The sequence below is a fragment of the Prionailurus bengalensis genome, chromosome A2 (genome assembly GCF_016509475.1).
Source record: "Prionailurus bengalensis isolate Pbe53 chromosome A2, Fcat_Pben_1.1_paternal_pri, whole genome shotgun sequence".
Taxonomy (NCBI): Eukaryota; Metazoa; Chordata; class Mammalia; order Carnivora; family Felidae; genus Prionailurus; species Prionailurus bengalensis.
In genome coordinates this window covers 46,641,767-46,665,532 of record NC_057348.1, presented here as the reverse complement: position 1 = coordinate 46,665,532, position 23,766 = coordinate 46,641,767, and the positions used below count along the sequence as shown (strand labels likewise).

Genomic DNA, 23,766 nt, shown 5'->3' with positions numbered 1-23,766 from the left:
AAAGTGTAGAATCGCCTGTCTCTTGGGAGAGATCCCTCAGTTGGGACGAGAGACCTGTACGTGAACTTGGCCTCCCTGCCCAGGATGACTTGGGTCTTCCTGACTCAAATACCAGATGTTCATCCAGGGACATCGCTGCAGGAGACCAACAGGCTCAGAACTATACACAGGGCTCTCAAGATTTCTGATACACAGTGTCCAAAATAGGCCCCATAATGGCCATCACAAGTACATCCAGAGACCTCTTTGCCTAAAACCTCAAAGTCTAGCCAGACCTATTTTAAAATGAGGTAAAAGAATCCATTTCCCTCAGCCTGCCAACATATACCACTAATGGAATGAGCTAATCCTGATGACCTGAATGGTGAATTCTTTATGATGTTTTGGATGGCAGAGGAAGTAAGCGATGACAAAGACAGTAATAATAGCTAGAATTGCTAAGCATTTCTCGTGTGGTAGTGCTATTCTAAGGCCCTGACGTGCACAGTTGCACATAATCCCTGTGACGGCCCTGTGAGGGGGACGGCTTGTTTTCATTTTGTGGATGGGGAAACTGAGGCACAGAGCAATTAAATAGCCAGTCCAGAGACCACAGGAGGACACCTCCCAGATTTTTCCTTGTTCTGCTGTTTGCAAATTAAGTCCCTCACTTTGAGTCAACACTTAGTCTTTGATCATTTTTTAACCGCACTCACAGTTTAATACTTCCAGTCGCTTTATGGATGGATTTGCTGGCAAATAGGTCAATTTTATGCTTCCTGTCACTTGATGTAGGTATAGGCAAAGGTTTCTTATCTATAACTCTACAGGTATAGATTCCCTCTAATGACAGGAGATTGAGTAGATATTTGGTCTATAATTTAAAAACCTACTCAGGAGGAAGAAGGTGATCGAACCAATTCATTGTACGGACTATCAAGACATTATTCCCTTGGCTCAGATTGGAACAAAATCACTTCCAATGAAAAGGTCTCCTGGACCAATAAATCTACTGAGGTCAATGTTATAAATCTAGGGACTTAGAAAATAGCTCCTACTCTTATTCTGTCACTACACGTCCTCCCTGGGAAGTGGACCCCATGAGAATTATCAGAAGATGACGGTTTCAACAACATTCTCCTCAGTAAGTGCTGGCTGAGTCCAAGAAAGAAAGACAAAGACACAATGGAGGGAACATCCCTGATCCAGACTGTAGGCACTTTCTATCACTGACAAGTAAAAGGTCCAATGTGCACCATGATCCCACACCTGCCTCTCTCCTGCTAGCTGCCCTGCTCCCTGAGGAGCTTTCCTCTCCAGATCCCCAAAATGAGGCATGTGACCTCCTGTGAGACCAGACATACCAATCACCACTAAAAGGAGGGGTCTGTGATAAGACACAGGTCACAGGGCACTCCTGGTGTTCAACATGTAAGATCCTTCCACACCAGGAACTCACCAGCAAACTGTAGAAGAACTCGTGGACGAAGAGCCCCATGGCGCAGATCAGCAGATATAACAAATGGTAAAGGAACTCAACATCCAGAACCATGGCTCGGTAGCCTCTGGTGAACGTTCCACAGTTGCCCACAAAGCTCATCAGAAAGATGATTTTATTGCAGACCTGAGAATAATGACAGGAACAGCCACATAAGAATGGATCATGCCGAACTTCAGACTTTGTGAGAGCTGAGGGCCATTTTCACTCAAGGTATTTTAGCAACTATACCCGAGCAAAGCTTCCTTTTGCACCCAAGTGCCCACCAAACACGCCAAGAACCATTTTGCCGATCTAAGTCATATCATTACTTTGCTTTTCAGGCATATTTCAAATTACGTGGTAGTCAAATAACTTCAGGAGCAACAGTAATCAAGTGGCATTTGTATGTGACAAAAACAAAATTAACACATACTGAAATTATGATTTTCGAAATGAGATATGAATCATTTCTAACATTCTTATATGACTTAGTCAAACACAGAAGTGACCTCAATCTATGAACCCTGTGATCAGCATAAATATTAGCATTTTCTGAATTTCTGTTACATTCTAGGCATTATAAGGGTTGCAGTGTAATGAGAAGCAGTTGGTTTTTGTCTTTTATTACTCCTAATTCATAGGGGAAATAAGAATTTTCTGGAGGAAAAAAACAGTAAGGGAGACTTCAGGATGAATTGTATACCTCTGCCCCCTCTTCTGGGAATAACTTATAATTTTCCTTTGGGGATCTGTCCCTTTCCATCTATCAGTCCTTGAAATCTGGGCAGGGCTCCATCCCAGTTGATTGGAATATACTACTTCCCGGGCAATGTGGATTGGTTCAAGGACAGTCACATGACCAAATGGAACCAATGATACCCAATGAAACCTTTTGCAACAAAAGACAACTTTGTTCTTTCCTTCCGACCTTGAACCTGACAGAAAGTAAGCTTTGAAGCTGCTGGCATCCATCTTGCCATACCACTGAGCCTCGGGGTACAATCAATGCAGACCCAAAAGACGCAACTGGATGCTGAGGCTACTGCCTGGGCAACGGTATTCAGCTGCACCTAAAGCTAGGATCTTCCTTTCTCAGTCACATGAAACTATGCATTTTCTCCTTTGCTTAGACTGGCATGGATTAGGTTTCCCGACATTTGTAACTGGAGGTCGATCTACTCTGTTATAGTCCCACCGTGAATAGAAACCCCAAGCCTAGAACGCTGTCTCTAGCAACATGTTGACAGAAAAACTCGAACCAAGAGAAGGCTGAAGAGAAAGCTTTTCAGATGTATTCGGTGAAACCATCTTCTGCTGCCCTAGCTACATTGGCTGTAGGTACTAGGGAAATTCTGCCAGTTAATCTGGTGGGTCAGTGTAAGTGAGCTTCTCAGCAATCAGATAAGAGCGAAAGCCCACACCCAAAGAGAAAGTCAGGCTTTCTCAGACAGGATAAAGATTCAGTCTACCAGTTTTGATTTTTTCTAGTATTCTAGCTGTTGGTAGTACAGGATCTTTCATAGGGTGAGGGAGCATCACTGGCTCTGGATGATCTGTGTTGATGAGGTTTGGGGAGGGCGGGGTGGGGGGTGGGGGATGGCCATGCTCTGGTTTACCTTCCAGGACCTCAAACCTGCCAGGGCTATGAACAGCTCAGCAGAGCAATTCACTTCACTTGAATCCACTCAAGCCCCTTAACAACTTCTGCCCTGGTTGCCTCTATTGCTTCAGCAGCAAATAAGGGTTCTCAGTCTTGGTCCAAGACCAGTGTCCTCACCTCCGACGGACCCTGCTTAAGGAGTCTGACATCTGGCTTCCGGCCCCACCTCCCCACCGTAGCAGCTCCACCCCAGTCTCCAGGACTCTGCCAGGGCACATGCAGCAGTCTGTCTGCCTTTAGCACCTAATCCCAGCGCCTGCAACATGACAGGGCTCAGCAGCCCCCCTTTCCCAGTGCCCCCCCCGTGTCCCCCTTCCCGCCCCCGTGCCTGGCTGTCAGGACACCACCTCGTCCTGCTTTGCCAGCCCCTGCAGGCCAGCATACCTTCTCTGCCCAAAGCCACCCTTTGGTCTCCAACATACTCCACGTGATCACTTCCCTTTTTTGGTTCACTCTGAACAGTTATTTATGCTAGTTATTTCAGCTCTCCCCACTCAGCTAATGTGACTAGAAATGGCAATTAATTGTCTAATTTAAGTCTTTCCCCCAACTGATATATGTAACAGAAGAGAGAACCATGCAATGATTAAAGCCCAGAAACACAAAACAACCAGACGGCCGACACAGGACAACCACCTCTGAACTGCTGAGTTTTCCCCTTTTTCTTTACTTGTTTATTCTGTATTTCCTTCTTAAGTGGCTTCCTCTTCCCTTCTGCAGCACTGATGAGTCTTTGTCACTCTGCTCATACATTTCCAAATGCCACAGCTAACATCAATGACTTGCTTTGTCACCTCAAGCCTAGTAAGTCGACAGTTTAAGTGCGTTTTCACCCTGAAAACTAGGTCTCCGCATGACTTCCTTTCTGTCCGTTGCCTCGTTCTTTTTCCAGTCATGTGGGATTGAAGACGTGGAGCTGGAATCGCCTCCCTCGTCTCCCTCCCCGTCAAGACGGTCACACCTTCTCGGCCTGGAGAAGAGGCCCCAGCGCAAGGTGCCCCCATGGCTTTCTGGTGTAAGGCTTGGCCTCTACACCCACCGCACATTACTGTTTCCTTTACAGCTGTGGCATCAGTCCCTTCCTTCCTGCTTCCACACAATGACCAAGACCCGGGCTTGTCACGCCTACTCACAAGCTCTGCTGGGGGTCCTAAGTGGTCCACCTGCCTCCAGTCCCTCCCACTTGAATCCACATCACATGCCACTACTTGAGGGCATTTTGCCAAGAATACTTCTTTGTATATACCATGTCTTTGCTCAGAAAAACTTGAGTCATTTCCCACTACTGGGAATAGAGTTTCCCAACCTATATTCTACCACACTAATTCCACGTGATACTTAAAATGTGGGCCAGTAAGTTTAGGAAACACAGATACACTGTTTCCCTTTCTTAGAGATTCATAACCCTTATCGTGCATGTTAAAGTGTCTCAGAAATCCTACAGTAAAAACCCTTTTATTTTGTTTAATGCAGCCTCTCCCTCACTGACTGGATCATGGAACCCCCTTCTCACCTAAGATTTATCAACTTGAAACATGCTCTGGAAGTGCTGACCTGGAGGATGAGGTCCAAGGGCATTCTCCTCAAATGCAGTGCCCTGGTGACCTGTACCGGGGTCAGGTCCCACACAGCCCTCCCTGAACCACACGGAGGGGAGCTCTACTGCTGGCCACCTCTTCAGAGTGTCCTGGGCCTTCCCTACTGCTTCGGCCTGTGGGGCGTCTTGGAAAATGCTCTTCTCTATCCCTGCTTTCGGGCCCATCCTTTCCATTCTACAACAGAGCTGCAATCCTGCCTCATCCCCTGGGGCTCACTGGCTTGAAGTGGTCCCTGCTCCCCTAATGTCCTTGCTGCCTCTGCCATATGAACACACCCATTTGGGGACACTTACTGATGCAACGAATTACTATATTAGTCTTATTTTGTTACATCACTTCCATTTTTGTACAGTGACCTTAGCTTCCTTATATGACCAGGGCAGAAACCTCTGGAAGGCAGTTTCAATCCCCACACTGCCTCACATATCCAAACTTTCTACTTCTGTTCACCAGGAAACCCCTCTGATTTATGGTCCTGTGTCAGCTGTCTCCACTTGCCAAGAAGTCCCCCTGCAGGGTCAGTTGGCACTTATCCTTCAACTACAGTGAAGGAGCACTTTCAAACTTCACCACTGACTTCGAAATAACGGATCTGCTCCTCACCTGTATATGTGCTCCATTTCTGTTTCAGCGATTCCTCCTGCCTCTTCTCTTGATTCTGTGTGGCCCTCACACAAGTGGGTGTGCTGTATTAATATCTGATCATTTGACGTATTACACTGGCTAAAATCTCCCGTCCCAGCAAAGCTTTGACCTGACTGGGAGAACTAATTTACATCTCAACTTCTCTCCCTCTTCCTCCCTTACTTCTGAGAGGGATTTTCCCTAAAAAGGAGACTATCAATGCCCAGATAACAGATTAAGAGGTTCACTGGACCATGAGAAGGTTAAGAGGGAGATGTCCACCCACACTGCTCTTGCTTCTGCTATTTTAACAGTTGACCCCAACAGTCTTTTTCTGCCCTGAAAACACAGGGCAAGATTCCGGGAACCAGAATGGAAGGCGTTCCTGTTTGCATGCCAACAAGCAAGTGGCCATGAAGGTATTCCTACTTACGTTGAAAGCTCCCAGAAGAAACAACGTGGGTTGTAACCCAACCGAAAATATCAACCGGAGAATTGTGGAGGCAATTAAGGCCCGGATGCCATGGGGCTTGGGGAGGGCAATGACAATGGCCAGAGAGATGAGCATGGCTGTCCACAGCAGTCCTGACCAGTGTGGCTCCAGTGTTCCTGGAAAGACAAGGTGGGGCTCTCAGAGATCAGCATTTCACCGAGTAAGCGAAGACAGACCAAAATGGGTATAATGACACTTTCTTCAATTAACAAATGGGCCTCATTGTCCAAACTCTTGCCTCCAATTCTGTGCCTCTCGACATAACCCATCATACCCATGTCTTCTCACTGGCAAGCCTTGACCAATGTTCGTTCTACCTGGGGAATTCTTCTCCCCTTCCTATTCATCTTAGGTCTTCACCATCAACTCATCCCCACCTCCTTCCTCTTCAGAAAACTATGCCAGGTGCCCCTCACTCTCTGTGTTCTCATTCCCCACCCTGGTCATCCGTATACAACACTATTTTTCTGGGCGTCAGTTTACCTGTCTTTCTCTACCCTCCACCCCTACCCTAAATGCCCCCCAGCCAGGTTCCAAATTCCCTGAGGGAAGCACTGGGCACCCAGTAGGAACTAATCAGATGAATTTGTTCCATCAATAAAATCCATACATGTATCACATTTCACTCTTCAGGAAGACGAACTGGAAGCCTAAACTTCTAATTTCTATTAAAAGTATGCAAAGGAAAATTGCAGGTCTCCTGCCTGAATCAGATTTCTTCAAGGGAAGGAGGAAGGCAACTTCCGTATCATTAACATCATCCTACAATTAGATTATCCTTGTAGTCAAAGAGCTTATACCAGTTTTTGTCATCTCTTGCTATTTCAAGTTCTATTTAGAGTGTCCCACGAGACGGCTTAGTTATATAACATGAGCCAACACGGCTAAAAATATAGTTCTGTAAAACACTCATTAAAAAAAATAAAACCCTATTTCAAATGCTGTCACATTTTGAGTCTCCTTCAGATGTAAACAAGCAGCACTACATGATCAAGGCCACTTATATAAAGGAGTTTCGCTTCTCCAGAACTGCTGGGATTGAAGCCCCACCCAGGAAAGAGACTCGCTTGCGAGTTACAGCTCTTCCACGAGCCTGCTGGCTGCCCTAGTTCACTCTGTCCATGTCTGCCGAGACACTTTTTCTCTAGAAACTGTTCCCCCCACTCCCAACCACTTCCCTCTTCCCTTTTTATATCCTTCAAAAGGAAAACCTGATTAGAAATGGGCACAGAGAGGCAGAAGCTTCTGGGAAATTCAGGAAGACATGGATATTGAGGCATATGTCACTTCCTGTGCATTTAACAATGGTTAAGTATCACAGGAAGCTGTTGACACTGATCCTCATTTATTTGATCCTCCCATCCAGCTGAACAATTGTCTTCACTGTACTCTGGAGGAAACAGAGTCTTGGTTACATGTCTTGCCCAAGGTGACAGAGCACATGGCTGGAGTGTGTAAGCCTCTGAAGTTGATGGTCCTTAATGGCCAATTAAAAAAACAACAACAACGCATAAAACCCACCAATTTTAAGCTCATAACGTGATGAGTTCTGGCAGTTTATATAGTCATAGACCACAAGTAACTGCCAACACAATCCAGATGTAAGCATTTTTCCGACCCTACAGGGTTTCCTTGTGTTCTTTGCAGCTGCCCCATCTCCACCCTGACACAACCACTGACCTCCCTTCCATCACTAGGGCCTTGCATTCTCCACAATTTCATAAAAATGGAAACATAATCATATTAGTAGGTAGGCTTTTAATTCTTTCACTTAACAAATTTCTGAGATTCAGTCAGGTTATTTTGTATGTAAGTATTTTGTTCTTTCTGTCGGCGTAATATTCCATAGTATGGATATACCACAATTTACTTATCCACTCAACAATTAATGGGTATTTGTTGTCTCCAGTTTGTGTTCTTATAAATAACGTTACTGGGAACATTCAAGTACACATCTTGAAACTGGTGTAAGTTTTTGTTTCCCTTGGGCAAATGCATGGAAATAGATATGTGGATCATAAGAATATGTTTAACTTTTTAAGACACAACCATACTGTTTTCCAGAGTGAATGCACTATTGTGTAGTACATGGGGTTCCACTTGCTCTAAGTCGGCACCAATACTTGGTGGAATCAGTGTTTCTATGTATGTGTATATATAAATATGTATCTGTTTTTTCAGCATTTTCAATTGTAGCCATTCTAGTAGGTTTCTAGTGGTATGCCATTGTAGTTTTCATTCACATGTCTCTGATAACTACTGATAATGAATATCTTTTAAAAAAAATTTTTTTAGCATTTATTTATTTTTGAAAGACACAGCATGAGCAGGGGAGGGGCAGAGAGAGAGAGGGAGACACAGAATCTGAAGCAGGCTCCAGGCTCTGAGTTGTCAGCACAGAGCCTGACATGGGGCCTGAACCCATGAACGGTGAAATCGTGACCTAAGATGAAGTCATATGCTCAACCGATTAAGCCACCCAGGCATGCTCCCCACTCTTCTAAAAAAGTTTTTTAAACATGTGATGTTGAATATCTTTTTATGTGCTAATCCCCATTCTTCTGTGAAATATCTGATCAAATCTTCTGCCCACTGTTCTAACTGCGTAGTCTTTTTATTACTGAATTGTAAGAGTTCTTTATTCTGGATATTAGCCTTTGGTCAGATATATATTTTGTATATATTTTCTCCCAGTCCGTGTACTCTAAAGTGTCTCAGTCATTTTCTCTAAGTGTCTAATCACCATCTGGGGCACCTGGGTGGCTCAGTTGGTTAAGTGTCTGACCTTGACTCAGATCATGATCTTGTGGTGAGTTCTGAGCCCCGTGTCAGGCTCTGTGCAGACAACTCAGAGCATGGAGCCTGCTTAGGATTCTGCATCTCCCCCTCTCTCTGCCCCTCTCCTGTTTGCACTCTTTCTCTCTCTCAGAAATAAACATTAAAAAGATTTTTTTTAATTAAAAAAAATCACCATCTTAAACTGCCTAAAGATCTCAGCATAATAAATGGGACCAGTACAGTGGATGTACCTAAATCCTGAAGAGGCCAAAATAAAAACCTGTTGTCTCCCGACTATAAAAGCAGTGTTAAAAAATGCTACATTTTAAAAAACCAATTATAGAAAGACATCTTTAAGACAATTGGAGAAACATGAATATGGACAGGCTATTACATGATTTACTGTTAGTTCTGTTAGATATGATAATGTTATGGTAATTATACATATTTTGAAATATTCTTAGAAGTTAGAGATGCACACTGAAATATTTATGGGCAAAACAACAAGATGTCTAGACTTCTTTAACATCTTTCAAAATACAGTTGGAGAATAGATGAAATAAGATTGACAAAATGTTGGTAGTTGTTAAAGCTGGGTTAACAGATACATGGCAGTGAATTAACTGTTATTATTTGTGTGTATATTTGAAACTTTCAAAAATGAAAAAGTTTAAAAGGCAGTAATACATTTGCTTTGATCATAGTAGCATGCTCACAAGTTCAGTAAACAATGTGAATCTGCCCAGGTTTCATGCTTTCCAAAGGCTGTGTGACTCATCAGTTCTAAAATAAAGGGGGAAAAGGATACTTTTGAAAAGGAGCTTTTAAGGCCACCAGTATTCTTGGCAGCCAGAGGCCTAATAAGCCACAGAGCCATATCAGCACTCATAAAAAAAAAAAAAAAAGGGGGGGGGGGACATTCAACTGGGACATTTTGGAAATCCTGGTTTTAGGGTTCAACATGAACAAATACTCATCTCAAAGAAATACTTTCAGGTAACCAACCAGATCTTATTTCAAGGCAGGCCTAACACACCCCTCTTCTTGAAGATGGTTAATAGTGAACATAGAAGATGCCCCCAACATGTCTTACAAAAGAGAAAAATAAATCTGAGGGTGAATTGATGTGTTGGAAGTGAGCTCAGTCACTGTATAATGGAAAAGGCTTCCTGAGGTCAGATCAATCTCCTTCTTTCCTGGGAGATCTAATTATGCTTTTCCATTTAATCCATCCACATGAAGTTTCTAAAGCCCGCACTGCCCAAACAGAAAGTCTCAACTACTACGGATCAACCAGATCACCACTGTAGAATTGGAGGGACTTTTAACAATCATCTCCTCACTGGGTCTTGAACTTGTATGGGCGGGAAACAGGATGCCCCCGAGATCCTGACTGGGTCAACCACTATTTTTCTCTGAACCACACGGCAATTCCCCAATTCACACCAAGGTTTCCCAACTACTGGGTCATTTTAAGTATCTTTTAGTAGAGAGGATAAGGAAGACTAATGGAAGCTGCCTGCCCAGAGTCACGTGGTAAATGAGTGGCAATCAGGCCTGGATGGTGACTCTGGACTTTGTAGATCAAGTATGCCGCTGCATTAGGCTTACCATGGAAGGGGAGGGGAGCTGTCAACTGCCTCCCTTCAGACAAGGTCCTCAACGTTTCCACAAACGACCAATGAAGAAAATTGTCAAGGTGTATAATAAAAGCTAATTTTAAGTGTTGTGAAAGAAATGGGGAATAAAGGAAAACACATCCAAGGTAATGGTTGAAGAGTCAGTGATGATAAGGATGACAACTTTCCTGAAATGGAAAGAGGGCAAGGCTCTTCTGTCACTCTATTTCACGCTCTTATCTCTGCTGACCGGCAGCCTGGCTGAGCACATGTCCTCTCCGAGCAAACCTCACAGCCCTGTGGATCTGCAGAATCTTTTCACACAGGGGTGTTTATGATCCCTGACATGGCACTTAAAAGGAAAATACCCCCAGACTTGTGTTTAGGTAGTGCTTTTGGCGGGGGGGGGGGGGGGTGGGTGGGTGGAAATCACTCAAACAAGGATTTCAAGGTAACTGAAGGCCAAGCAGAAAAGCTAACTCCTCAAATGGGTATGTTGGATACCTAAATATCACAGAACAAGTTACCACTTTCAAAATGGACCTTAAATAGACTGTAAGTATAGACATGCTGTCTCATCATGTATACCCATCTGCATTATTAGGCTCAAGAGCTAAACCTGGAACTGCTCTACTGTTTTGGTGTCTTACTTTTGGGCTCCATTCCCTGTATTTCACAAAAGGTGGCTACTGGTCAGTTGTTACATATGTACATGAGACAATCTGCCAGGTAGGTCTGATGAAAAATGTAGCTGAGAAAGAGATCTCTCAAGAGGCTGTACAACATGTCAGAAAAGGGGCCATGGATGTATAACAGGAGAGGGGCTTCTGCTGGGCCCCAGAACCCCGCAAATGTAAATAACTCTAGAACACTGTCAAGCAAATGGAGGAGCCACAAAGAGAAAAATAAATGGCCCTCCTGACTTGTTTGCCTGTTCTCAGAGAAATATGTAGAATGCACATGGCAGGGGACTGGAAAGAGAGAGGGGCTGGGGAGGATATCCATAAAGATCATGGACATGTTCTACTGCGAGAATGATGGCATAGAGCTCTTAATAGCCTAACCATCCAAGGAGGTGCAGTCTTTAGTCATTCAAGTCCTGTCTCATCAAGCCCCCTGCCAAAAAAAGAAAAAAAAGAAAAAAAAGAAAAAAAAATTCCAGACATGCCTTACAAATTCTTTAGTTTGAAATTAATTCTCTAAATATGGGATGGGGAAAATCATCTACAGGACTGAACATCAAAATGTCTATGTTCTGGGGAGCCTAGGTGGCGCAGTCGGTTAAGCGTCCGACTTCAACCAGGTCACGATCTCGCGGTCTGTGGGTTCGAGCCCCGCGTCAGGCTCCGGGCTGATGGCTCAGAGCCTGGAGCCTGTTTCCGATTCTGTGTCTCTCTCTCTGCCCCTCCCCCATTCATGCTCTGTCTCTCTCTGTCCCAAAAAAATAAATAAACGTTGAAAAAAAAAAATTAAAAAAAAAAATGTCTATGTTCTAGGGTTAGCCTTGCCACTAGCTAGCTGTGCAGCTTTGGCTAAATCTCTCAACTTCTCTGAGACGAGAGTTTCCCAATATCTAAAACAAGGAGGTTGACTGAGACTATTTCTTACAGGTTTCGGAGTGTACAACTTCTTCTCGGTCTTTCCTGCTAGATAAATGTGGACACAAAATTTATATTGTTGTAAGTGAGATTTAAAACTAAATCTGTGGTAAAAGCTGCAATCCCATCTTGTCTGGAAATGGGTAACTGAGATCCTGTAATATTGTACCAATACTTCCAGGGATCATATTTAAGATGCAAGTCATAACTTTCCTGCTACTTCTAGTAGTTTCTTTGAAACAGAAAATATGGGTACCTCCTCGAACTCCTTTAAATGGGTAGAAAAACGCCACAAGCAGGTTCATCAGGACAGCCAGGTTAAATGAAATGCTGCTCCAGAAAGACATGTTGCGGGCACACCAATACAGAACGGGCTGGGCTGTGAAAACAAAGACCAGACCATGTAAGGTTCGATTCAGAATGCTGGGAATCCCACTTGGCCCTTCCTCCCGCTCTGCCCCACAAGCCCACTTTTGTTCCTAGTTTTTACCACAACAGTAAGAAAAATGATCATTTGTTTTGAGGTTGACTCACAGGCTCACAACGACATCAGATTGGTTTATTTCTGTTTGGAGTACTTATTGGAACAGAAGATGTATTTGGGGTCAAGGAAGCAAAGAAAAGGAGAAAAGTTGGAACATCTAAAAACCCTGCATGCCCCAGTCAATATCACCAGTTATGGAATCTGGGGGTTGTCCAGAGTTCATGCACTGAATCCTCAATCAACCACTGAATCTGGGACCAGAGGAGATGCTCAGACAGACCCAAGAACTTAATCAGCCTTTTAGAAGTGTGGGGCTCCAGTTGGAGGGACACGGAGCATCCAGAATTGGCCGAGCTGGGCTCCAGACTAGGGTGGCTACCATTTCCATACTCCTGTCTTGCTCAAAATCCTCCACTAACTTACAGATCCTTTGCCTGACATTGAGCCATCTGCCCTTTTCCTCAAGTCTGATGATCACACCAGGGGCAGGGAGCTGCTGACTTGGGAAGTGAGCAGCAGAGCTCCCATTCTCAAAGGCTACCATGGAGAGAGGATGTGGTACCAAAGCCATCACTAATAGGCGAGACACACTTTCCATACTGCTGCCATCTTATAGGGCAATACCACACTGGCTGGGCATGCTCAGTGTTAGAACAACAGGCCTCTGGCCACATAGTGTGTGGTGGTGCTTCCTTTTCCACTGAATTCTTTTCCAGTGGTGCCTTATACTTCGGATGATGCTCAAATATAGATATGGTAGGAATAATTTCAGTCTCCATGCCAGAAGCAGAGTTTCTAATAGGTAGACTCATTCAACATTATCTCCCTCCAAACAAGTATGGAGTATGGGAGAATGGGTCTCTATGGTGTGTTTCTCTTTCCCAATGAAATCATCACTTAACTTTAGGACAGCAGCCAATGACATATTCAATGGCCCTATAATGATGCCTAGAGCAGCAGCCAAGTCTTTGAAAGCTTCTCTCCAAAATAAAGTTATGCCACAATTAAACAGAGCCCTGGGTAATTTAATAATTGCTCAATTCATGTTTGTACTTGGGAAACAGGAAATATTTCCAAAGTCTAGAGTTTTAGGGTTACAAGCACCATCTACCTTAAAAATCTCTCCTTTTACAAATGAGGGAAACTGAGGCCCAGCAGGGGGTGGAAGTTATGGAGGAGATATCATCACCCAGGTCAGTGATCCTTTGGGGCTAGTGACAAGGACAAAGGTAAGTGGCTCATATCAACATTCAGAAGAGGAGCTGACCAGAATTCAGTCAACCTTCAGTAACAATTAACTTTTTTTTTTAAAAGCAAAGTGGTGAAACAAATTTAAGATGACAAATCATCTGCCCTGGAAACAATAGATACTAGTGTTTCTTCTGGGAATGAAGCCCATTTCTGATCTGGATATGTAGACTCCAGAAGAGCTGGGTGGCAAGAATGGCAAAGGGTTGGTAATGGTTGAAACTGAGCGGTGGGTACATGGGAATTTATAATGTCCTCTCCACGTTTGCATATTTGTAAAAAGCTCGTATGGAGTAAAAGAAAAATAGGAAATGGCAAAGCTCAGTAATGGTCTATGTAAGCCAAAATTCTCTTCAGAGGGGCTCTCAATATCAAATATGAGAGCAGCCACTGTAGGATGCTTTAATTGTAATAAATGACCCTCAACTATGGCATGCAGCTCACAAATAAATCATGTATTTATAAAGCTAACACACTTGAACTGTAGTATCATTCTGAATATGATGAATATTCAGTCCTTCAAATCAACTAAGTATCTATCCAGGTGCAAAAAGATACTTAGAGACCAACCTTGACATGCACTGTCTTCTATTTACACATGAAACTGTGATCCCATTTAATTTTCCAGACTCTTTTTTCTCCTGCTTCTCTTCCCCAGATAGGCCACCTTTACATCCCAGTCTAGTGATGCTCCCTGAATGCATGTGGTACCTTGAGCCTCTGTGCACTGTCCCCGTGCTATTTCAAAAATATGTCCCCAAAGTCTTTGATCCTCTCCTTTTCAAGGGGTGCAGCTTATCCCCTTTCCCTTGAGTGTGGGCTGGACTTAGTCACCACTTCTAAGACAGTACAGAAGTGATGGGCGTGTTTCCTGAGACTAGGTCATAAAAGGCACTGCAGCTTCCTCCTTTACCTCTCCTCAGTCATGTGCTCTGAGGAAACCAACCACCAATTTGTGTGGAACTCAAGCAGCCCTACAGAGTGGCCCAGGTGTACAAGAAATGAGGCCTCCTACCAATGGCCACGTGAGTGAGCAGAGAAATGGGTCCTCCAGGTCCATCAAACCTTCAGATGAGGAGGGCCTGGCTGCCATCTTGACCGCAACCTCATGAAAAACCCTGAGTCAGAACAACCCAGCTGAGCCACTCCCAAACTCAGGACACTGAGAAACTGTGAGGAAATAGATATTTATTGTTTTAAGCCACTAAGTGTTTTTGTTTTTTTCATTTTTTAATGTTTATTTAGTTTTAAGAGAGAGACAGAGTGCAAGCAGGGGGAGGGGGAGAGTGACGGAGACTCAGAATCTGAAGCAGGCTCCAGGCTCTGAGCTGTCGGCACAGAGCCCGATGTGGGGCTTAAACACAAACCAGGAGATCATGACCTGAGCCGAGGTTGGATGCTTCCCCGACTGTGCCACCCAGGCACCCCTAAGCCACTAAGTTTTGAGGTAAGTTGTCATACAGCAATATAATGCAACTAATGTACATTGTGTGATGGGAAAATAGCAGCCCTCCCCACCCCCCCCAAGGATGTCCACATCCTCATTTTCAGAATCAATAAATATGTTACCTTTCATGGGAAAATGGACTTCACAGATGTAATACAGTTAAGGATCTGGAGATGGGGAAATTATCCTGAATTATCCAGTGGGCCCAACATAATCACAAACATGCTTACAAGCAAAGGAAGGGTGTGGGAGTGTCAGAGACAGGGTCCTGCAGTGTGAGCAGGGCTCTCCTGGCCACAGCTGGCTTTGCAGATGGAGGAAGAGGCCAAGAGCCAAACAATGCAAAAGCAGCCCCTAGAAGCTGGAAAAAGCTAGAGCCTCTAGAAGGCAGACAGTCCTGACAACACTTGAATTTTAGCCTGAGGAGAACCTTTGTAGGGTTCTGGCCTCCGGAAACGTAAGATAGTAAATGTATGTTATGGTAAGCCTCCAGGTTTGTGGTAATTTGTTACAGTAGTCATTGGAAATGAATACACCTTCCCTCTCCCCAAACTCTCAGGCTTGTGTTTATCCAAGTGCTATCTATCCTCCCAGATGCTGTTCAGTTCCCGCCTTTTCTCAGAAGGCTGCCTTTCCCATACTTCCATGGCGTGTCACTGCTTAATTACAGTCCTGCTCATCATCAGGCGGCTCAATTATAGCCACTTAAAAATATGCCTGCGTTGCCTGCGCCCATCACATGGTACGTTCACACAGGAAGGAATCACAGCTTAAACACCGATGAACCCCCCCTGCTGTATTCCGTAGCATGTTTTCTACTTAGGATGGGTAAAAGTTGGCTGAGTGGATATACCTACTACCTCACAGTAAAAACACAGAATGCCACGATCCCATTTAGGCAGGTCAGTCTAAATTACTGAACCCCAGGGCATCATGTGGTAACCCTCTTCTCCAGCCTTTGTGTCTGGGCTGTGCTCGGGGACCTGGACTCCAGAATTCCCTAGCTCTATTTGGATGGGTGTGATAACCATGAGGGAAAACCCCACACAGGAATACGTCAGCATATGTAACCGGGCCTCTGTTTCCCCTTTCATGATCTTCTCATTCTCTGAGCCCAGAGTTTTACTTCACTGGGGCTGGGAACTTCAGGAGAAGGTGTCAGAGAGGCACGGGTGAGAAAGGATGTCAACATATCGAACGGGCTGTGCGTGTGCGTGTGTGTGTGTGCGCGCACACACATGTGCATGTTCTGTGAGAAGAGCAGCGAAGAGGGCTTCAGGAGACCATAGGAATTGAGTATCATAAGATTTGCAGAAGAAATTACTAAGCAACAGCAGCCTGGGACAGACTTGACTTTTTACATCTGAGCCCTAGCTCCAGATGTACCAAAGCACAGGTGGTTCTGTGACACTTTCAGGAAAGGGGAAAGCAGCTTCATGAATAAAGCAGAAATTTTCTTCCTACAGATTTATTAGAAGAGAAACAGGCTACTAAGAGAGAAGAGTGTTTTTCATTTTAATTGCACTTCTAACGAGGGCATTTCTCCCCTCCCTAAATACGCATATCATGTTTCATCCAGTTACTGTTTTCAATTTCTCTTACCAGCAGATAGCTTTGAAGCCAATTAAAATCTTTCAGTTGACAACTATAGCTGTGTTTAAGCTATACTGAAACAAAGGCAGACTAAGCAAGAGGAGGCATTAGCTACAATGCAACACACATCGAAGGATGATGACGTGAGCACTCCACAATCAATGAGTCAATCAATCTTCATTCCCCACTTTGTAGGTGGGGGTCTGGGAGCAGTGAAGTCATCTGCTCAGGGCCACACAGCCAGTGGGGAGCAGAAGCGGAATGGAAGTGAGATTCCCCCACCTCTTGGGGCTGAGGTCTTCCTCCTGTGCCTGCGTGAAGACAACCGTCTCATAAAGAGTGATCACAAGGTATCTATCCTCACAAGAAAAGGTGAAAACCCTTCTGTCGGTTCCCAAGCCTCCTGGAGAGCCTAGCATGTATTTCTATGTTTTCATAGGCTCCCAGAATTGTGGGAATGAATATACCTGACCAGTCTTAGTAGACCCATACACTGATCAGAGCAAAGTCACAGTTTTAGTAACTACGGTGGAGGTCTGGATACGGGGATTCAGGATTATCCCTTGATGCAGGAATCGCAGACCACCCCAGTGAGGCTAAGAGCTGAAAACACAAGAATGCAAAGTGCATAGGGTCTATGCCTACCTTACTTTGCTATTTTTATTCTGTGTTCACCTAAGCGTTGTGTTGTGTGGGTGTTCAAGGCTACTCATGGCGCTTGAGCTGGAGGAGCTTGGATGAAGGACACACTGATATCGGTTAGAAGTGCACCCTAAATCTTCTGAAGTCCCTACCAAGGAGAACATGCAAGCTGGTCTTCTAAAGGCCTCCTGGCCTCTTGGTCAGACACCAAGCATGGGACTGGGTAACGAATGGGTGTGGCCAGGAAACATTTTCTTTACTTTTTCTTTCCTTCCTTCCTTCCTTTTTTAAAGATTTTGAGTATCTCTACATTCAATGTGGGGCTTGAACTCACGACCCTAAAATAAAGAATCGTATGTTCTACTGACTGAGCCAGCCAGATGCACCCCAGAAAACATTTTCTAAGTTCGAAAGTGCTGGATGATGAAGTAGCCTTAGAGATGAGTGAGAATGTTGTGGGGTGGGGGTGTGATGAGAACAGGTCTTCTGGCTGACGTGTGTGCACAACCCTCTTTGCCACTGGCCAAACCTAAGGGTGCAGGGAGGTAGGGAGAAGACTGGTGAAGTGAAAGAAGCATGCAGTGAAGGCTGGTCCGTTCTGGCTCAAGCTGGTGGGAGGCAGGAAGAGGACAGAAGATCCCAGAAACTGACCTCCAATTCTGCTTCCACTCCTGCAGCCCCGCCCCGCACAAAGAGCCCAAAAGATCACAACTGTAGCTGGAATCCAGGGTTTCAAATAAAAAAACCTGGCTCCTGACTAACAGACAGAAATAAAGCACAGTCCTTTCTAAGTTGGTCACAACAGTTGGTGCGGAGTGTACTGTCAGTACTGAAGGATCCCATTAAAATCCTAATGAAAACCAGGAGCTGAGAAGCCCTCTGGGACAGCCCTATAAAAGTGTTTTAGATGAGTTATTTCAGCCCGACTGGCCAGGCATCGCAGTGGGACTAGGTGGTGAGCAACGATGCGTCTTATGTGGCAAATGATTCCACTGCCTATAAAATGATTACAGTAGAGTCTAAAACCTGAGCTACACCTGTAAAAGGGAGAGACCAGTGTCTTCAGAGCAGGTGAGCTAGTAAATGAGCAGTCAAGCTGGCTGAATTTCCTGCTCAAGTGCACCATCCTGAGAGCTCAAAGCCTTGCTTTTTCTCCCTTCCTTTTATTTTCTACATCAAGATACCAAAAAACGACATTCTAAAAGTCTTCCACAGAGCTCTCCAATCAAATAAAATCAAATGGTGAATGAAGGAAGACTTTTCTGGGGAGATGCCTCCCCAAGGCCAGAGCCCATTGATCAGCTACAAAGGTATCTAGGTCTGCCCGGCGCTCAGAGGTAGAAGTACTGTAAATTATTCTAGCTCTGGTCCAACTGGAGGCACACCCACCACCATCAAGCTGAGGTCTCTGAAACCCCAGGAGGACATCGCTCTGACGTGTTGTGGATGCAGTGCTGACCCACCTCTCAGTTTCTTTTGCCAGTTCATTTCATTGAAGAGGTCCTCGGACCGCAGGAAGAAGTCATTGATCTTGCTGCCTTGTTCATCCCTCTCTGTAGTATAGTATATTCGTAGTTTTGACTCCTTGGTTAGGAATTCACATATGCTGGGCACAGGGAACACAATCTGTTCCATGGTTCGGTCTAATCTGACAATCTAGGGTGGAAAAATAGAGGAGCTTTAACGGTCATTTTCAAAAACCTTTCACTGAGGATCTCTGCAATCGGTCATGGGCTCAGTATTCGAGACTGAATATAATACGAACCTGTTCTGGAGCCTTCTCAGACTGGGCTGTGTCTCTCAGATTTATATAAAAAACAGTTTGGGCAAGTCTCCAAGAAGACTTTTTGTTTGTTTTGTTTTGTTTTTTAAGCTGAGACCCATTGCTTTTACTGTGATTAACTTTTGTCTCAATTTAAACTGTGTTTTGTGCATAAAACCAAATGAGGCTCTAGACTAGGGCTGTCCAATAGAACTTTCTGTAATGATGGAATGGTTCTATATCTAAGCATCTGCCCCGTGCAAAAGGTGGCCACTAGTCACACGTGGCCATTGAGCACTGGCACATGTGGCTAGTGCAACTGACAAACTGAGTATTTAATTTTAAACAGCCACACATGACTAATGATTACTATATTGGACAGTACAGCACCAGACTGTGGTGCAAACCTCTCCTAAACTTCTCTGATGGCAAAATTAGGTGTTTTCTTTTTTCTCCTAAATAGGAACTTTAAAAAAGAGAATTTTGGTTTATCCAGTTGCATTGGCCTCCTATGATGTCACAGCACCTAAGATGTACAGGGCATGAACTAGTACGGCCATTTAACACTGGCACAGCGTTCACTGTTCTTTGAACCAGCTATGTCGAGCCCTGGAGTAGACACCTTACAGGTTTTCTCTGTGCCCTTCCTAGAATGGCTCAATCTCCAGACAGGAGGTAGTCTGGTCAGGATTGTGCAGATTCTAGGACACTGTATTTAGTCACCACCCTGGGGAATTGGCATTTCAAAAGGGGTACAGGTTGTGGTACAATAGGAGCATGACCTCTCTTTATTCTTTCACCCCAGAGGCTGGAGAAGTCAGGTGAGGGCCAATGCCCTCTACAAGAAGATCTGGTTCTCACTTTTCCAACACTTTTGCTCCCTGACACAGCAAGGGAAGTGACTCAGGTCCAGTTGTAGTGGAAAAACCCTCAGACATGAGACAGGTTCCCACAGCCCTACCTCTATAAATTCTGGGAGGCACGATCTTTAGACCAGTGGTTCCCCAATCTAGCTGCAGATCAGGTTACAGGAAACTTCACTGTCATAATGATTCTGGTTCTTCAGTCAACCTCATTTAAATGGAATTGTGGTTTGAGGATTGGTGACTGGAACCTGCCCACAGGTGATGCTCCTATTTGGATAGGCTCAGGGACTGCGTCTTTACTGGAGTCTGCCTGTTGTGCAGTCAAGTGGCCTCTGGATCTTCCTAAGCTGAACGACTATGATGTGACAAGTGCTTTTGTTGTCAAGAGGGAAAGGACGATGACACTGGAGGCCCCCTGACAAGAACTAAGTCCCAGACTCCAGACACACCCAGGCTAACTCCCATGATCAAAGCACTCTATGAGGAAGCCCCAGGGAGTAATGGGGTATTTTCCAGCTTTTCACAGGTAACTTCTTCAGGAAACTGGAAGAAATGGGTGGCTAGCCAAGGGTAGGATTTGAGAGCGAGGGACACCATGCCTGACCATTTCTCCTCATCATTTCATATCTGTCCACACCTCCTTTTCAGGAGACTTACAACCGGGAGTCAGGAGAACACACTTCAATCCCTCCCCAGCTCTAACAGGCCTGGGTGACCTTGTTCATGCCTCGGAACCTCATCAAGCTTCAGTCTTCTCTCCAGTGAACCAAGGAGCTCTGACATCCTACACTGCAAACACCTGAAGCCTGTCTTTTAAGGGCTCCAAAGGACAGAGCAGGGCTGCCATCAAGCTTCTCACTGTTAACAATAAATTAAGAGTATTTGCCCACATGCGCTGCCATGGTCAACTCATCAGTAAAATGACACATTTTATTAGAACAGCCCAGACACCTGATACATTTGGTAAGAATATATTCTTAAAAAGTCTCTATCCTGAACATTTCATATGGCCCAAAGGAGTCTGTTAGCCCTTCAAAATCGCTGTTCCAGCAATGATCCTCAATCTGTGCACGTCTTTGTTAGCCAAACAAGGCACACCATGCCTCACTGCCTAGAGCCTGGAGACACAAGTCTGGGTTCAACGCAGGTAACAAAATGCACCCACAGGCTCTGGGGTCAGCCAGACCTGGATTACAACCGCAGTTCTGCCACTGTTAGCTGGGCAAATGACACGACCTCTCTGAGTCTTATTTCAGAGTTTCCCTTTCTGCAAAATGCAAGATGGCCCCATTGAGTTCACAGAGGATCAGTAAGGTATGGGGTGTGCGTGTGTGTGTGTGTGTGCATGTGTAATGCAGATCTGACTGTACCATTCCTCTTTGTAAAACTCTCCCTCAGTTCTGCATGGCTCTGCCAGTAAATCCAGACTTCTCAAAAGGATGGTGGACAGGATTCTGCAGGCCCAGAGCCACCGGTCTTTCCTTTCGGACCTTGTGTTGGTCACCGGTTTCCAGCTCCCTGTCTTCCCCTAGCGTCTCCCTCCTCAGGGCCTCCACTTGTCGTTATTCCCCAGGTGTGAGAAGCTCTTCTCTCCAAGCTCTGCCTGCTTCAATCCAATTTTTCCTAAGGTCTGTGCTTAAATGCCTTTCTTCAGAAAAGGCCTCTGTGACCAGCACAATCCATAGCAGGTCCCTCTGCTGGACTTTCTTACAATACTTTCTACTTGTCCTCACAGCCTTGTCAGAATGCATAACCAACACGTTGCTGTTCAGATGAATGACTGTGTGCCAGCCCCAGCACAGGGCAGAGCCCACTGCAGGCCCTCAACACAGGCCCGAGCCCTGAGTTCCCTCTGTTTTTACCTCTATCTGGGCTGTGTGCTTGGCATAAAACTCCAGAGCTTCATCCCCATCCACTTGGCCACCAGGTTTCAGCATGGTCTGGAGTTCTTTGTTATGCCGAGCCAACTAGAACACAAGTTCAGAAAACGGGGGGAGTCACTGTCACTTTGTGATGGGCACATGTGCGCCCCTTTCATTGTGGGGCATAAAGAATGCATCATACACAGTGGTAAGCTGAAGGGCAAAGATGGCGGGAGGTTTGCTACATCCTGTCAAGGTATGCTCTGCACAGCAGCTATTTTGGGAGCGTGGGACAACAGCATGGAGAAAGCTCATGCCCACATGAGGTCCCACTTTCCCCCAATTTCTTCAGCCACGTGGGAGAGAGATGGGGTTTTCTGTACAGCCACACAGGTCTCCACTCAGAAAGTTCTGAAACCCACTGAGTGGCAAAACATGGGTAGTGGAAGAGATGTGGGACAGGAGATGGTTTTCTCTTCTTCTGCCAGCACGCCGTAGCAGGGCATACCATCCCACCCAATACTGTTACTGCTTTATTCCTAAGTCCTCTAGCCCAGCGAGGTGAAAGGGACAGGAAGCACAAGCCTGCAGCAGAGTTACAAGCTGCCCACACACATCAGCGAGCTCAAGGCATATCAGCCTCCAGAAAAAGAAAGTATCTTCAAAAGCCCAGACACTTGGGAAGAGAGTTATGAAACAGGGCATTCTGGTGCCAGGGTAGGAAGAATTACTACTCCCCACCCCCCACCCCCCAAAAGCAAACACAAAGAACTCATAATGACAGGTTAGCTCCCAAAGATTTTTAAACGTGATAGGAGGCAAGGCAGCTGAGGTTTATTTCTTAGATTGTTAAGATAGACTCATCAATATTTATGAAAAGCCTAAGACTCCTTTCAACTGTCTCCAAACACAGTTATAAACTATGTAAGTGTCAAGGCTCAGTGCGAAGGCTTTTAAGAAACGTGGGGATTTCCAAGGACACGACCCTCCCATGGGAAAATGGAAGAGCCCTGGAACGCGGGACATTGGGTCAGGCTGCCACGAGTACCTGTGAACGACATCACCATGAATACAAACAGCCCCAGGTTAAACCCTTAGGGGAGAACCAAGTTGAAGCGCACATTCTGCTGGGAATTCTGGCAGTGAAGGCAAACCGTGCCTGACGCGGGGACCCAGGGACAGGTCATACCTGATGAGCTAATATGTAGATGTTGTGCCCCACGTTCCTGGGGGAGGCAGCTCCGTCCTCACCATTTTCTCCATCCTCAAATTCCACTTCGCCTTGCATGTAGGCTTTCTTGATCACTTCCACCTGCAAGAGTGGTCAAACAAAGGAAGCTCCTGTTTCAAGGAAGACCCACACAGGACTGCCATCTTAGAGTCTGCCCTCTTGGGGCAGACAGTGCTCATCAGGCTCAGCATTTGCTTCCTATCAGGTTTGGACACAGCCTCAGAATCCTTCTCAACACGGTCACGGGCAGTCTCTACCAATCAACTTCCGTGGACATAAGAAATTAAACCCGGGTGCTATAACTAGGTATTATGTCTCCTTAGAAGGGGACAATGGTTATAGAAGTTCCCTGAAACAATAAAATATGACACAAATGTAGACAAGAAGCCAGACTTTTCCTATCTCCACATTCCCTCCTACCATCTTTCTCCAACCTCCGACCTTTGCCATTTCAAGGGACAACTAGTAGGAAATCCACTAACCTTTAGCAAGAGCTAGCCAAACTGTCATCTCCAATTCCACATTTTCCCATCTACGTTTCTCTGTCCCTATTCCATGTAAAAATAACACCATCAACAAATAACATCTACTCAGGCCTTTCTCCGTGCCAAGCACACTGTGTTTAGTATTTCAACATTCTTTTGGGGAATTTAATACTCATCCTCATTTTATGAAATATCAACAATTCCCAGTTATTACGGATGAGGAAACAGACTCAGGGCAGTAAAGAGGCACTCCTGAAATCATATGGCTAATGAGCTGAGACTTGATCTCAAATGTGCTACCAGAGGACCCATGCATG

At 45.1% G+C, this 23,766-nt stretch overlaps 1 protein-coding gene across 6 annotated transcripts in view; it reads right to left on the bottom strand.

Annotated features, from left to right (window-relative positions):
- Positions 1 to 23,766, bottom strand: part of ITPR1 (inositol 1,4,5-trisphosphate receptor type 1) — a 328,207-nt gene that overhangs the window by 36,370 nt on the left and 268,071 nt on the right. For all 6 annotated transcript variants that reach the window (XM_043587979.1, XM_043587980.1, XM_043587982.1 and 3 more), the window contains 6 exons: positions 22,923 to 23,045; positions 21,734 to 21,838; positions 18,707 to 18,899; positions 12,086 to 12,208; positions 5,775 to 5,950; positions 1,439 to 1,603 (listed from right to left, as the gene is read on the bottom strand). In XM_043587979.1, coding sequence (XP_043443914.1) covers positions 1,439 to 1,603; positions 5,775 to 5,950; positions 12,086 to 12,208; positions 18,707 to 18,899; positions 21,734 to 21,838; positions 22,923 to 23,045 — 885 coding nt within the window. The remainder of the gene's footprint in view (positions 1 to 1,438; positions 1,604 to 5,774; positions 5,951 to 12,085; positions 12,209 to 18,706; positions 18,900 to 21,733; positions 21,839 to 22,922; positions 23,046 to 23,766) is intronic.